We start from the raw sequence: 16,558 nt of genomic DNA, 5'->3' as shown, positions 1-16,558 counted from the left end.
AGCACATTTAAAAAACAATTGTAGAAAATTCTCTCTCAGTCACACAATTATGCTCTTGAAATCACTGCCGGAGGATGTGGTAAAGATAGTTAGTATAGCTGGGTTTAAAAATGTTTGGGCAAGTTTCTAGAGAAGTCCAAAAGCTATTAACCAGGTAGACTTGGAGAAAGCTACTACTGGACATTAGCAGCATGGAATCTCTCTACCCCTTGGGATCCTGCCAGGTATTTGTGACTTGGATTGGCCACCGTTGGAAACAGGACACTGAGCTTGATGGACCCTTGGTCTGACCCAGTATGGCATAAAGTGCACACACTGGGTGAAATAGAACCACTTTCTCTATCTGTATATAACCACACCAATTTGTAAGAGAAAAGCATACAGTTTTATTATCTCAAAGTTTTAAATAATTTAGGAAATGTGTCCTAAAATACAAACACTCACACACACTCATTCATACTCTAAAAACATCACATCAAATACAAGGCAACAGCCAGCCACATGACCAAAAGGTTAACAATATTTTTCATTATCCTAATGCAATGTTGTACACATAAATTCCCTGTGGTTACAACCACTTACAATCTATACCTGGCTTTCGCCCATTTTTACCTTTTACCTCACTAAAACATGATTTTATAATAATGTACACCACTGTTGCGTATCCTTGATTTATCTTCATCCAGCTGACTTCCTTGTATTGGTCTCTTCCCTTCTGGGTAACTGTCCTTCACACTATTGTTTGTAAATTATCACTGTGGTCTGACCCCAACAAGCGGCCCCTGTTTCACCTCTGTCTGCTTCCTCAGGGGACTGCAACCACACAAGCCGTCTGGTAATTCAACTTTTTCCCAAGCTGTCCATAAACTTCAAATCTGCCATCAAATTTATCCCACTTCTTCTAAAGCCAATATTCCTCATGACACAGAAAATATCTTCACGATTGATGTAGACCGGTTCAATAACTTCCCGGATGATGTTCCTCGTGGACAACGTTCGTTTCCAAGTCTGTCTAGTCAAGGATACGCAACAGTGGTGTACATTATTATAAAATCATGTTTTAGTGAGGTAAAAGGTAAAAATGGGCGAAAGCCAGGTAGAGATTCTAAGTGGTTGTAACCACAGGGAATTTATGTGTACAACATTGCATTAGGAGAATGAAAAATATTGTTGTATAGACCTTTTGGTCTTGTGGCTGGATATTGCCTTATATTTGATGTGATGTTTTTAGAGTATGAATGAGTGTGTGTGAGTGTTTGTATTTTAGGACACATTTCCTAAATCATTTAAAACTTTGAGATAATAAAACTGTATGGCATAAGCCATGAGCGAGAAAGTTATCAGGAAAACATTGAATAAGAAATACACCCAAGGCATAGCATGGCAGCATATAATCAGAGATTAATAGCTGCTTGACAAGGAATAAGGTGCACAACAATGATGACTAAACTTTAAATCAATATTAACGCCTAACCTCAGAGAAATATTTATTTATTTATTTTTAATTTTTTATTTTTATATACCGATGTTCCTGTAAAGAATACATATTGCACCGGTTTACAAGGAACTGAACAGTCGCCTCCAGGGCGGAAATACATTAAAACAGTCGCCTCAAGGCAGAATACATTAACACAAGTATACAGGAAAACTATTAAAAGAGAACTTTCATAAACTCAATTAAATGTAACTGTGAACCATAAATCAGGAACCATAAATCAGGAACATATGTACAGAGGTAGGTATATCGTCTGTCGCTTCACCAGATTTTAGCTCTCAGGGAAAGCTTGAGTGAATAGCCAAGTCTTTAGCTTCTTTTTGAATGTCGGAAGGCATGGTTCTTGGCGGAGGTCCGGTGGGAGCAGGTTCCAAAGATGGGGACCTGCAGTGGACAGAGCTCGTTTCCTCAATGAGGTTTTTGTTGGCTGGGTGTGAAGCATGTTCTGGTATGCACTTCTGATCGGTCTATTGGAGACATGTTGCTGTAGTTGGAAGGATAGGTTGAGGGGGGAGATGTTGTGAAGAGCCTTGTGAATCATCATGAGGGATTTAAATTGTATCCTAAATTTTATGGGCAGCCAGTGAAGATTTTGGAGGATAGGGGCGATGTGATCCCATTTTTTGGTGTTAGTGAGAATTCTGGCTGTCGCGTTCTGGACCATCTGAAGTGGTTTGATGGTGTTGGCTGGCAGGCCCAGGAGGAGTGAGTTGCAATAGTCCAGTTTAGGGAGGATGATAGATTGTAGTACCAAGCGGAAGTCTTGGAAGTGTAGAAGAGGTTTTAATTTTTTTAAGACTTGCAATTTGAAGAAGCAGTCTTTGGTAGTATTGTTTATGAACTTGGTGAAGTTGAGTTGGTTGTCCAGAAGTACACCAAGATCTCTTACTTGTGGTGTGTGGTCGATTGATGTGAAGGAGAGTTGGGTGGAACTAGTTGGGTTGAATAGAGAGCACTTGTCTGGAGCTATTATGAGGATTTCAGTTTTGCTAGTATTTAGCACGAGGTTGAGGCTTGTTAGCATGTTTTTGATTTCCGAAAGGCAGCTGTTCCAGTAAGACCACGTTTTGTGGAGGGATTCCATTATCGGGATGAGGATCTGAATGTCATCCGTGTATAGGAAGTGTGTTAGCTTGAGGTTAGATAGTAGATGGCAGAGTGGAAGGAGATAAATATTGAATAGTGTTGGTGAAAGGGATGATCCTTGAGGTACCCCCAGCTTTAATCTGATAGGGAGTGATTCTTTGTTGTTAATCCTGACCTTGTATTGTCTGTTTTCAAGGAAAGATTTGAACCAGTTGAGCGCTGAACCTGTTATACCAATATCTGCTAGACGCTGAATGAGGCAGGTATGGTTCACAGTGTCGAATGCTGAGGAGAGGTCCAGTAAGACGAGAAGGAAAGGTTGACCATTTTCCAGGTTGATGAGGATGTTATCAGAAAGCGAGGCTAGTAGAGATTCAGTGTTCAGTGACTTTCGAAATCCGAATTGATTGGAGGTTAGAATGACATTCTCTTCTAGGAATTCGGATAGTTGTCTGTTTACTACCTTCTCCATGATTTTTGCAATCATTGGGAGGTTGGCAATTGGTCTGAAGTTAGCTGGGTCAGTGGGTGGAAGGTTAGGTTTTTTAAGGAGAGGCTTGAGAATAGCAAGCTTGAGTTGGTCAGGGACTTGACCTTGGGAGAGCGAGCAGTTTATGATGTCTGCTATCGGTTTAGCGATGATGTTAGGAATGGAGAACAGTAGATTGGATGGGATGTGGTCAAGTGGGTGGGATGAGGGCTTCATCTTCCTAAGGATGTTTTCAATTTCTAAGGCGGACGTCTGCTCAAGGGAAGCCATTGAAGCTGTAGTTGCTTTATATTGCTTGTGGGTTGGGTGAGAGTGTTGTGTGCTGGTAGTGGGAGGGTAGTTCGGTTGAGGAGAGGGCACCTTGAGAGGAGCGAGGAGGGTGTCTATTTTTTTCTCAAAGTAGACCGCCAGTTCGTTGGCTTTGTTGGATGCTTGTGTGTCTGGTATAAGAGGGGTAGTTGGTTTAGTGAGGGCTGACACATAGGAAAACAGAGCTCTAGAGTCGAAGATAAAGTGGTGGATCTTTTTTGAGAAGAATTCTTTCTTGGTTATATTGATGATGTTTCTGTAAGAGTTTAGGCAAGATTTATAAGCCAAGAGGGTAATAGTGGACGGGTTTTTTCGCCACCTGTGTTCCTTACATCTTAGCTCTTGTTTGAGCGACTTCAACTCCGGCGTGAACCAGGGTTTCCTGTTGTCCTTTTCAGGATGGAGCAATTTCGTGGTCATGGGGCATACTTGATCAGCCACCCTATTTGTGATGTTGATCCATGAGGTAGTGGCAGTGTTGACGTCTGAGAGGTTTAGTTGAGCTAGTTCTTTGGATAAATGAGAGCTGAGGATTTCTCCAGTACAGGGTTTTCTGATGGCGACTGAGGTTGCATGTGTAGTTTGGGGAGGGTGTTCCATGATCTCTAGAGCCGTGGAGATGATTCGGTGGTTCGTCCAAGGGACCTGTAGGCATGATGGATTGTTAACAGACGATATTCCTTCATTTAAGAAAATGAGGTCTAACGTGTGACCTGCCTTGTGGATGGGTTCGTTGACAATTTGCCTGAACCCCATGTGGCCGAGGGAGGAGAGTAGGGTTTCGCAGTTGGTGGAGCGAGGTAGGACGTCCACGTGCAGGTTGAAGTCTCCCATGAGGATCGCTGGTTTTCCTGCATTAAGATGTTTGGCGGCTAGTTCAATGATGGGGGATGGGTCTGCCTCGAGAATTCCTGGGGGAGCGTAAATCAATCCGATTAGAAGGTATTTTGATTTGAAGAGGGCAAATTCGAGGTTGGCTGTTGTAATTGTGGCTTGTAGGGTCAGGCCTAATCCTTTTTTGGCAGCTAGGAGCAGTCCTCCTCCTCTTTTTTTGATCCTGGGAATAGAGAGTAGGTCATAAGCCTGGGTAGGTAGCTGATTTAGAAGTACTGTATCTGTAGTTTTTAACCAGGTTTCTGTGATAGCACAGATGTCTGGTTTAGTATCGTTTAGGAGGTCGTTGAGGATGTGTGATTTTTTAGAGATGGACTGAGCATTGAATAAAGTCAGTGAGAAAAGTGCCAGGCCTAGTAGTTGTGTGCAAGGCGTTATAGAGATGGGGATGATCCTCTGTTGTCGGTTGCGTGAATGTGGGTAGGGCTTAGGGAGTCTCCTCAGACGGTTGTAGAAGATAGGAATGTTGAAGGATCGCATGTTGGCTACTGGAACTACGGGCAGTGCTGGTAGATCGAGTGGGGCTCGAAAGGGAGGAGCCTGTGGCTATGATAGCTGGTGGAGCTCTGAGGCTTCTCAGAATGCTTGAACCACCAGGTTGTGGTAGAAGAGGGCAGAATAAGCAATAATGGAGGCGAAGCAAAAGATGAGCCTTACTAGAGGCAGAGTCTCCACTTGGGTCTGCACGAAGGGGCGAGTAGCACTGTTGTGGTGGGGTACTGTAGCGAAAGGAGGGCCTTTCGTCTGAATCCTCACAAAGGCTCACAAAGGAGCGCACTAAGGGGCAGGCCCCTTAGGTTGCGCTCCTTTGGGTGCGCGACGCCCCAGGGAGCGTCTGCAATTTAAGGGCCTGAAAACAGTGCTGGGCTAGACGGCTGGGTTGGGGGTGGGAGCAGTATCACTCACCACGTGGTCCTGCTGCTTCTCTTTATTTTGCAGGTTTCTGAGCCCTCTTGTCCCTTTTTTTCTCTTAATTTCCCGGTTCACTGTTCACTGCTGGCTCACAGAAGGGAGGGGTGAGCGTTTATAAGAACAATAAATCTAACCTGGAGTAAACCCATAAGCATCTCCACCAAGTTCAGGGCACTCATTAAAGTAAAAAAGTGCACAGGCAGTTCATCGCGGCAATTTCGCCTGGGTGTCTGTTTTGCAGGCTGAAGGGATTGGCAATGAAGGCGTGGAGGAAAGGCCAGGCTTCCTGAAATGGGGGTAGTCATTCATTTGGCAGAGATCTTCTAGGAGGGCATTCCATAGGCCAGGTGCTGCTCCCGGGATGGATCGTCGGCAGATGTCTTTCTCTCAGGTATAGAAACATAGAAACATAGAAATGACGGCAGAAGAAGACCAAACGGCCCATCCAGTCTCCCCAGCAAGCTTCACACATTTTTTCTCATACTTATCTGTTTCTCTTAGCTCTTGGTTCCATTTCCCTTCCACCCCCACCATTAATGTAGAGAGCAGTGATGGAGCTGCATCCAAGTGAAATATCAAGCTTGATTAGTTAGGGGTAGTAGGGGAAGTAACCGCCGCAATAAGCAAGCTACACCTATGCTTATTTGTTTTACCCAGACTATGTTATTCAGCCCTTATTGGTTGTTTTTCTTCTCCCCTGCCGTTGAAGCAGAGAGCTATGCTGGATATGCGTGAAGTATCAGTTTTTCTTCTCCCCTGCCATTGAAGCAGAGAGCTATGCTGGATATGTGTGAAGTATCAGTTTTTCTTCTCCCCTGCCGTTGAAGCAGGGAGCTATGCTGGATATGCGTGTAGTATCAGTTTTTCTTCTCCCCTGCCGTTGAAGCAGAGAGCTATGCTGGATATGCGTGTAGTATCAGTTTTTCTTCTCCCCTGCCGTTGAAGCAGAGAGCTGTGCTGGATATGCTTGAAGTATCAGTTTTTCTTCTCCTCTGCCGTTGAAGCAGAGAGCTATGCTGGATATGCGTGTAGTATCAGTTTTTCTTCTCCCCTGCCGTTGAAGCAGAGAGCTATGCTGGATATGCGTGAAGTATCAGTTTTTCTTCTCCCCTGCCGTTGAAGCAGAGAGCTATGCTGGATATGCGTGAAGTATCAGTTTTTCTTCTCCCCTGCCGTTGAAGCAGAGAGCTATGCTGGATATGCACTGAAAGTGAAGTATCAGTTTTTCTTCTCCCCTGCCGTTGAAGCAGGGAGCTATGCTGGATATGCATGTAGTATCAGTTTTTCTTCTCCCCTGCCATTGAAGCAGAGAGCTATGCTGCATATGCGTGTAGTATCAGTTTTTCTTCTCCCCTGCCGTTGAAGCAGAGAGCTGTGCTGGATATGCTTGAAGTATCAGTTTTTCTTCTCCCCTGCCGTTGAAGCAGAGAGCTATGCTGGATATGCGTGTAGTATCAGTTTTTCTTCTCCCCTGTCGTTGAAGCAGAGAGCTATGCTGGATATGCGTGTAGTATCAGTTTTTCTTCTCCCCTGCTGTTGAAGCAGAGAGCTATGCTGGACATGCGTGAAGTATCAGTTTTTCTTCTCCCCTGCCGTTGAAGCAGAGAGCTATGCTGGATATGCGTGAAGTATCAGTTTTTCTTCTCCCCTGCCGTTGAAGCAGAGAGCTATGCTGGATATGCGTGAAGTATCAGTTTTTCTTCAGCCCTGCCGTTGAAGCAGAGAGCTATGCTGGATATGCATTGAAAGTGAAGTATCAGGCTTATTTGGTTTGGGGTAGTAACCGCCGTAACAAGCCAGCTACTCCCCGCTTTGTGAGTGCGAATCCTTTTTTCCACATTTCCTCTTGCTGTTGTAGCTTAGAGCGATGTTGGAGTCGCAGTAACCATGTGTATGTTTATTGAATAAGGGTATTATCTCCAGGCAGTAGCCGTCATTCTGGCGAGCCACCCACTCTTTATTGACGGCCTCTTGATTTTATGGATCCACAGTGTTTATCCCACGCCCCTTTGAAGTCCTTCACAGTTCTGGTCTTCACCACTTCCTCCGGAAGGGCATTCCAGGCATCCACCACCCTCTCCGTGAAGAAATACTTCCTGACATTGGTTCTGAATCTTCCTCCCTGGAGCTTCAAATCGTGACCCCTGGTTCTGCTGATTTTTTTCCTACGGAAAAGGTTTGTCGTTGTCTTTTGATCATTAAAACCTTTCAAGTATCTGAAAGTCTGTATCATATCACCTCTGCTCCTCCTTTCCTCCAGGGTGTACATATTTAGATTCTTCAATCTCTCCTCATAAGTCATTTGATGAAGACCTTCCACCTTTTTGGTCGCCCTTCTCTGGACCGCCTCCATCTTGTCTCTGTGTCTTCGGAGGTAATTTGGTTCATCTCCTCTTAGTACTTTAAATTGGGGTCTGTAGATTGTGTAGCGGAACGTTTGATATGATCGTGCAGTTTGCATCCTTTTCCAGCTGTATGATCTGGCGTTTATGAAGAGCCCTGTCTGTGCAGAGCATCACGGTGATCCAGACATGGAGCTCTATTCTCTTCCCTGCTGAAATCTGCATCCAGGAGGACTCCTAGGCTTTTTACTGGGAGTTCATGGAATCTAAGTAGGATTTTCAGATCAGGGACATGCCTGTGTTTTGTGTCCAGAGAATCTCAGGCCTAGATTTATCGTTTTGCTATAAATTTTGCATGGATAGCGCCCGCGATAAAAGAAGGAACGGGGTTAAGGTCATTCTTGAGATGAGATGTCTACAATGTAATCTCACCCTAGCTTGATGAAGTCTCTACTTAGGTGCTAACAAGCTAGGGTGAGAGTATATTATACAAATCTCATCTTTGTGTACCTTTCCTCATTCCAAATCACTTCAAACCTTCACTGATGTGTACTGTGCTGTTCGTAACTCTGACTGTGCATGTAAAACTGCTCCCGGTGTCCCACTGCCCCACTTTTGCTTCCCTTCTCCCCAGGGGTGGACTGCCTGATGCAGTTGATAGGGTTGTGCCACCGCCGGAGGCCGGGCCGATGAGCAGAGAGACGCTGAGCGCCACTGTTGGAGGCCAGGCCGGCGGCGGCTGAAGAGCGGAGGCCAGGCTTATTGGGCCAAGCAATGAGAAGAGGCTGCACGTGAGCATATGTGTGTGTGTGTGGCAGCTTTGTGTGTGTAGTAGAATAGGTGCATGAGTGGCAGCTTTGTGTGTGCCTGTGGTAGAATGGGTGCCTGGGTGCATGAGTGAGAACTTGTGTGTGTGGTAGAATGGGTGCCTGAGTGGCAGCTTTGTGTGTGTGTGGTAGAATGGGTACGTGAGTGGCAGCATGGGTGTGTAAGTGGCAGCTTTGTGTGTATGTGGTAGAATGGGTGCATGAGTCAGAGCTTGTGTGTATGTGGTAGAATGGGTGCATGAGTCAGAGCTTGTGTGTATGTGGTAGAATGGGTGCCTGAGTGGCAGCTTTGTGTGTATGTGGTAGAATGGGTGCATGCGTGAGAGCTTGTGTGTGTGTGGTAGAATGAGTGCCTGCGGGCTTGAGTGGCAGCTTTGTGGGTGTGTGGTAGAATGGGAGCAAGAGCATTTGTGTGTGATTTAGAGCTTGCATGTAAGTGAGAGAGCATGTGTGTGATTGAAAGAGACCATGGTCGGAGGTGATGTGTCTCTTGAGAGAGAGACAGACTGGTCAGGGATGTGACTGGTGTGTGTGTGTGAGACAAAGACTGGTCAGGGAGGTGACTGGTGTGTGTGTGTGAGACACAGATTGGTCAGGGAGGTGACTGGTGTGTGAGAGACACAGATTGGTCAGGGAGGTGACTGGTGTGTGAGAGACAGAGACTGGTCAGGGAGGTGACTGGTGTGTGTGTATGTGTAACAGAGACTGGTCAGGGAGGTGACTGGTGTGTGTGTATGTGTAACAGAGACTGGTCAGCGAGGTGACTGGTGTCTATGTGTGAGAGACAGATTGGTCAGGGAGGTGACTGATGTGTGAGAGACAGAGACTGGTCAGGGAGGTGACTGGTGTGTGTGTATGTGAGACAGAGACTGGTTAGGGAGGTTACTGGCCTGTGTGAGACAGAGACTGTATATGAGTGACTGTTTCTGTTAAGAGCAATAACTGCCGCTCCATGCAGGTTACCCCCATGTTTCTGTTAAGGGCAGTAACTGCCGCTCCGTGCAGGTTACCCCCATGTTTCTGTTAAGGGCAGTAACTGCCGCTCCGTGCAGGTTACCCCCATGTTTCTGTTAAGGGCAGTAACTGCCGCTCCGTGCAGGTTACCCCCATGTTTCTGTTAAGGGCAGTAACTGCCGCTCCGTGCAGGTTACCCCCATGTTTCTGTTAAGGGCAGTAACTGCCGCTCCGTGCAGGTTACCCCCATGTTTCTGTTAAGGGCAGTAACTGCCGCTCCGTGCAGGTTACCCCCATGTTTCTGTTAAGGGTAGTAACTGCCGCTCCGTGCAGGTTACCCCCATGTTTCTGTTAAGGGTAGTAACTGCCGCTCCGTGCAGGTTACCCCCATGTTTCTGTTAAGGGCAGTAACTGCCGCTCCGTGCAGGTTACCCCCCATGTTTCTGTTAAGGATAGTAACTGCCGCTCCGTGCAGGTTACCCCCATGTTTCTGTTAAGGGCAGTAACTGCCGCTCCGTGCAGGTTACCCCCATGTTTCTGTTAAGGGCAGTAACTGCCGCTCCGTGCAGGTTACCCCCATGTTTCTGTTAAGGGCAGTAACTGCCGCTCCGTGCAGGTTACCCCCATGTTTCTGTTAAGGGCAGTAACTGCCGCTCCGTGCAGGTTACCCCCATGTTTCTGTTAAGGGTAGTAACTGCCGCTCCGTGCAGGTTACCCCCATGTTTCTGTTAAGGGCAGTAACTGCCGCTCCGTGCAGGTTACCCCCATGTTTCTGTTAAGGGCAGTAACTGCCGCTCCGTGCAGGTTACCCCCATGTTTCTGTTAAGGGCAGTAACTGCCGCTCCGTGCAGGTTACCCCCATGTTTCTGTTACTACCCTTAATAGAAACAGTACCTGGTTTGCCATTGTGTTTATTTGATAAATTATTTTCTGAAAGTTTTTCCTTTGGGTATTCATTGTTTTTTGAGTTTATTGAATGTACAGAAAAACCCCCCATAAACTACAGTAATAAAGAGAAAAATCTGCAACTAAACACAACAACCAAAATAGACCGACCCATAGAACAAATAAACGCAGACCATTCCAAACATGAATGAGGAGTCAGTACAGTAAAGAAAGGGGCCCCAGGGCTGTTTAAATATCAAGCAGCTAAAAACCTTAAAACGCAGTATCCTCATCAGCATCAGGAAAGGATTTAGCCAGGCATTCCTATCACAGACAGCTGATGTACCTGGGACATTTTCTCCAACTCTGACGTAATGAGGTCATTCTTCCTTCCCTCCGTCGTCTTGATGTGTGCGCCATGAGCTGGGCGTGGCACGACTTGTGCCCGTACCCTCACGTCATGCCTGCAGGATTCCACCCCCACATGTGTAAGCTGCCTCCTGACGGTCACCTGTCTGTTAGCAGGAAATGGCTGAGGACCCGCGTCACACTGCTTTGAACCTTTGCCCGTGGATCACTCTTGACCCCTTTGGACGATGCTTTGCTGAAAGCCACTCAGAAGCGTGGCACCTCAGGAGATGGCAGTTCTTCTCAGCAACATTACCCCGTTCCTGGGGAGTTTTCTGCCAGCCTTGCAGTGTCTCTGCTCCTGCTGCTTCCCATTAAAAGTCCATTCTTCAGCTGCTCTGAGGAGGAATTTCGTGCCTGCCTTTGCTATTAAAGGAGTTGCCTTCTAATGTTCTTGGAATTTTTTTCTTTCTGCGATTAATCAACGAGTTGGAGCCCACTGGCAAAGTCTCAGAGACACTGTTAATTGGCCAGCAGATGGTTTCTCCACTTGACTTGCAGAGAGGGAGATTACTAGAGAGACCTGTAACAATCCTGGACAGTGTTTGCAAGATACGGTTTCCCCGCTACGAGCCTTTACGGATTACATTTACTGTAACCAATACTTTCTTACTCCATGTTTCCACTTGCCCCTATCTCTTGAGGCTCTGGTTAACACAAATATCCGTATTCTACAATTCATGATTTATGATCTTTAGAATTTCAGCAGCAGCTCAGGAAAAACAACCATCCCTGAACTTGTGTGATTTATTGTAAGGAGAATAAAATCTGCTCGTGCTGAGTTTCATGCGGTCTGCTCTACTCCTTCCATGTGATGGATTAAGACCTGGCCCTATTACATTGTGAACCGACATGAAGTGATGAACAAATGTTCGGTATATAAAAATGTTAAATAACAAATAAATAAACAGAACGTGATCAAACAAGATGTCATATGCTGAAAGAAGCAGTTATGAAACAGTGACACGGGAAGACCCTCATGTGTCCAGCTAGGGCTGTCACCAAACTGCAGTATCAAAAAGATTCCCAACTGTAAGAATGCATCTCCTTACTCCCAACCCCAGTTACAAGTCAATAAGTCAATCTCTCAGAAACTATAAGACCGCATCTCCTTACTCCCAACCCCTGTTACAGATCAATAAGTTAATCTCTCAGAAACTATAAGACCGCATCTCTTTACTCCCAACCCCAGTTACAAGTCAATAAGATAATCTCTCAGAAAAAGACTGCATCTCCTTACTCCCAACCCCAGTTACAAGTCAATAAGTCAATCTCTCAGAAACTATAAGACCGCATCTCCTTACTCCCAACCCCAGTTACAAGTCAATAAGTCAATCTCTCAGAAACTATAAGACCGCATCTCCTTACTCCCAACCCCAGTTACAAGTCAATAAGTCAATCTCTCAGAAACTATAAGACCGCATCTCCTTACTCCCAACCCCAGTTACAGGTCTATAAATTAATCTCTCAGAAACTTAAAACAACCTTCCTGAAGGGTTCTAGCTTGCTTTTTTAAGAAACAATTCTGCAGTAGTGACAGGAAGCTAGTGGGCTATCAGCAGAATTACAAAACGTACAGAGAAAGGTTAAAAAAATGTTAAACGGGATGGAATGATTCCCCTATGAAGAAAGGCAAATGAGGTTAGGACTCTTCAGCTTGAAGAAGAAACGGCTGAGGGGAGACATGATAGAGATCTATAAAATAACGAGTGGAGTGGAATGAGCAAATGTTAATCAGTTGTTTACTCTTTCAAAAAATACAAACACCAGGGGACACACACTGAAGTTACTGGGTGATACCTTTAAAACTAATAAGAGAAAATATTTTTTTACTCAAAGTATAATTAAGCTCTGGAATTCATTGCCAGAGGATGTGGTGAAGGCTATTAGTATAGCTCCATTTAAAAAAAGGTTTGGGCAAGTTTCTGGAATAAAGGTCCATAAACCATTATTAAGGGAGAGTTGCAGAAATCCCCTGCTTATTCCTTGGATAAGCAGCTTGGAATCTCTCTACTCCTTGGGATCCTGCCAGGTACTTGTGTCCTGGATTGGCCATTATTGGAAATAGGATGCTGGGATTATTGGACTCTTGGTCTGACCCAGTATGGCAAATCTTATGTACTAGCATCAATCCAGCTGTATGGGTATTCACATTATTAAATACTTTTCTCTTAGCTGGCATTTCAGATGTGACACACAGAGATGCCAAAGACTGAATCAGCATAACAAATGAATTAACCCACCCATAGAGGAAAACCATCAGAACAAAAAAGGTGACACAATAGGGATAATGTGTGTGCGTCTTCAAAGGGAGACATAGATAAAATAGATTTTTGCTATAGTTACTCTTCTTACAACCAGACTGTGCAGTATAGACTCATCACCAGGTGCTTCTTACAGTCACTCCTCTGTACATCCAGTCCATCTACTACAGACCCATCACAGGGTGCTTGATACAGTCACTCCTCTTATATCCAGTCCATCCACTACAGACCCATCACAGGGTGCTTGATACAGTCACTCCTCTTATATCCAGTCCATCCACTACAGACCCATCACAGGGTGCTTGATACAGTCACTCCTCTGTACATCCAGTCCATCCACTACAGATCCATCACAGGGTGCTTGATACAGTCACTCATCTGTACATCCAGTCCATCCACTACAGACCCATCATAGGGTGCTTGATACAGTCACTCATCTGTACATCCAGTGCATCCACTACAGACCCAACACAGGGTGCTTGATACAGTCACTCATCTGTACATCCAGTCCATCCACTACAGACCCATCACAGGGTGCTTGATACAGTCACTCCTCTAACATCCAGTCCATCCACTACAGACCCATCACAGGGTGCTTGATACAGTCACTCCTCTGTACATCCAGTGCATCCACTACAGACCCATCACAGGGTGCTTGATACAGTCACTCATCTGTACATCCAGTCCATCCACTACAGACCCATCATAGGGTGCTTGATACAGTCACTCCTCTGTACATCCAGTCCATCCACTACAGACCCATCAAAGGGTGCTTGATACAGTCACTCATCTGTACATCCAGTGCATCCACTACAGACCCATCACAGGGTGCTTGATACAGTCACTCAACTGTACATCCAGTCCATCCACTACAGACCCATCACAAGGTGCTTGATACAGTCACTCCTCTTATATCCAGTCCTTCCACTACAGGCTCATCACTGAGTACTTGGTATGGTCACTCCTCTCTACATTCATATTTTCCTCTATTGATCCATCATTAGGAATGTCCAAAATATAAGCATTTATATTTTCTAGTCTTTTTAAGTCTGGTAATTGAATTTGAAATTTCTTTTGTTCTTGTCTGACTTTTTTTCAGAACATAGTTTCTATGGTTATATGTTGCATTTTGCATGGTTTTGTAATGTGATTATGTTTTATTTCAGTGATTTATGTTATGTCATCATTGTAACACATCTTGTGCATTATTACTTGAGAAGAGCAGAATAAAACTAATTTTAAATAAATAAATGTGGAGATGCAATGGTATCTAGGTGTGTTCTTGTCACCTGAGCACATTTGAATGTTCCCCTCTGGATGGTTTAGTGAGTACCATTTCAATACTTGTCCCGATCACCCCATGGGACCTAATGATATCATGATCCTTCCTTTAACTCAGGCATGCTGAAATCTGCACTGGGAGAGGGAATAATACACCCAAGGTGCTCACATCAATACTCATTTTGAAGGGATTGTAGTAGCATCCTTCCTTCCTTGCATGCACTGGAACACATGTGCTGCTGCATCAGTGGAGTTTGCACAGTGCATCTTTTCACATCAAGTAACAGCTTGATTTCAAATGTGCATATAATGTACATCTGGAGACTCTGGCACTGTCCATACAGACCTTAATAAATCAGCTCTATATTACACTATTTTGCTATACTGAATTAGTTCCTATTAAATGCTTTGGACAATCTACAATGAAGTTATACTTTACAGATAAACTTGGCATGGTCCTGTTATTTATCTAAGAATGTCAGATATACAGACAACAGAATACAACCAATACACCATTGTAACTAGTCAGGGTAGACTTTGTTCCATGCACTGACTTACCTGTAACCAAGCTGCCTACAGACCACAGTAGCATCCTTGTCTGTCCAGCCATCATCACAGATTGTCCCCCACTGTCCATTGATGGAAATTTCCACTCGACCTTCCTTCCTGGTTTCGCCGTCCATCAGCCGGATGGGAGGACCTGTGGGAAGCCGTAGCTGTCAGTGCATAGGGGTAGCAGAAGCAAGGGGTCTTCTGGTTTCAATGGACAAGGATCAGGTGGAAAGGAAGCAGAGAGAATGGGGTGACTGAATGAACACATAGGCAGCACTCTACTGGTGCTACAACTAGGGGACCTGCCATTGTCCCCTTCAGCAGCAAAAGGAGTGGTAAGCCCAGCCAGATGGTCTGGGCTCACAAGTATCTGTCTTCTGGTTGTCTGCTCTGCTTCTTTCAGCTATAGTTAATGAAAGCCATGCATGATTGTGCAAGGCAACACACTGAGGAGCACTAACAACTATACTAGTGTGAATAGTGTACAAAATAGAAATGTTTGCTTCTGAGATATTATTTCTTTCACTTTCAAATTAACTCTTTGGATTCAAATACTGATCTTCATTACTTTAAATTTTGTCCTCTTGACTTTCCACTGACATGACACCTAGAAAGTTGAATGCTCAAAGGGAGTCTCCTCCACAGAGAAAGGAAGTCATTTACACAGAGTCCAGAGACTGAGGGAAATATAGCCATTCATCTAAAGTCACATTGAAACATAGAATATGACAGTAGATAAGTACCATACTTTGTCAAGGGCAGTAGGGATCAAACCTGCAGCCCTGGATGTTGAAGAACAGAGGACCTTTAGTGGAGCCATAGGGACTCTAAATCAGTAACACTCCTCCAGTAAATATCAAGCAAAGCATAGTTAGGGAGACCTGCCTCAGGAGGCCCCAATTGGACCAGCATTAGGTGTGTCCCAAATAGACAGCTGCGTATAAGGAGCTCCAGCCTTCCATCTCTTTGTTGTCCAGCAGTCAACACAGAGTTTACTTCATATTAACATGTTCCCTTGCCATGTTCCTGCATTCCTGATTCCTGATCCAGTCATGGCCTTCAATTATGTTCCTGATTCTGGCTCCAGTTTTGATCTTGAGCTACATTTCCACTTCCTGCCCCAGTCCTAGACTTCAATCCATCTTGGCTCCTGCTCTTACCTGACAGGCCTGGCAGCAGCCTTCACCCAAGGGCTCAACCCACAAAGAATGACGGCTGCTGGAGGCAGACCACCCAGGCTCCCATATATACCCTGTCTAGCTGCGTGGCCTTTCCCTGGACATGATAGCTTGGATCAAACCAAAACCAAGGTTGGGCTATGGAGCAGTGTCAATCTGGCCTATGACTGAGAGGAGAGGAACATCTTGCTAGTGGCTGAAGAGGATCGGTAAGTATTGCTTTGGGAAATTATAAATCTTAAAAGGTTTTGGGAGAGGTAAATTATTGGGGGGGGGGGGGTGTTTGTTAAAAAAAAAAAAAAAAAGCTAGCCAAAAGGTAGTATTAAGCTTAGAGTTTGTGTGCTTGTTATAAAAAAGCTAGTCAAAATGTAGGAAAAAGCTTACAGTTTGTGTGTGTGTTATAAAAAGCTAACCAAAAGGTAGGAAAAAGCTTAGAGCTTGTGTGTGAATTTTTGTTTTTTTTCAGTTCATTCAAAGTATTCATATTAGAAGATAGATAAATACCAGCATTTGGAAACATACAAGAACTGTTAAATGGTTGTTTATAATTAATAATATGGACAATTTTTACTTGCAAACATTTTTCAAAAAATATTACATGTTGGGATTCACAATGACCTATGATTACCTATAAGGCAGAGAGCAAATATTTGTGAAAGCAATTTATTCATGATGCCTAT

General features: G+C 44.7%; 1 protein-coding gene across 5 annotated transcripts in view; it reads right to left on the bottom strand.

The window, feature by feature from the left end:
- Positions 1-16,558, bottom strand: part of PRSS12 (serine protease 12) — a 174,689-nt gene that overhangs the window by 63,058 nt on the left and 95,073 nt on the right. For all 5 annotated transcript variants that reach the window (XM_029571667.1, XM_029618548.1, XM_029619297.1 and 2 more), the window contains one exon: positions 14,706-14,847. In XM_029571667.1, the coding sequence (XP_029427527.1) occupies positions 14,706-14,847 (142 nt within the window). The remainder of the gene's footprint in view (positions 1-14,705; positions 14,848-16,558) is intronic.

This window comes from Rhinatrema bivittatum, chromosome 1, assembly GCF_901001135.1.
Source record: "Rhinatrema bivittatum chromosome 1, aRhiBiv1.1, whole genome shotgun sequence".
In the NCBI taxonomy this organism is placed as follows: Eukaryota; Metazoa; Chordata; class Amphibia; order Gymnophiona; family Rhinatrematidae; genus Rhinatrema; species Rhinatrema bivittatum.
Note: the sequence above shows the minus strand (reverse complement) of the source record. Positions and strands in the feature narration are given on the sequence as shown.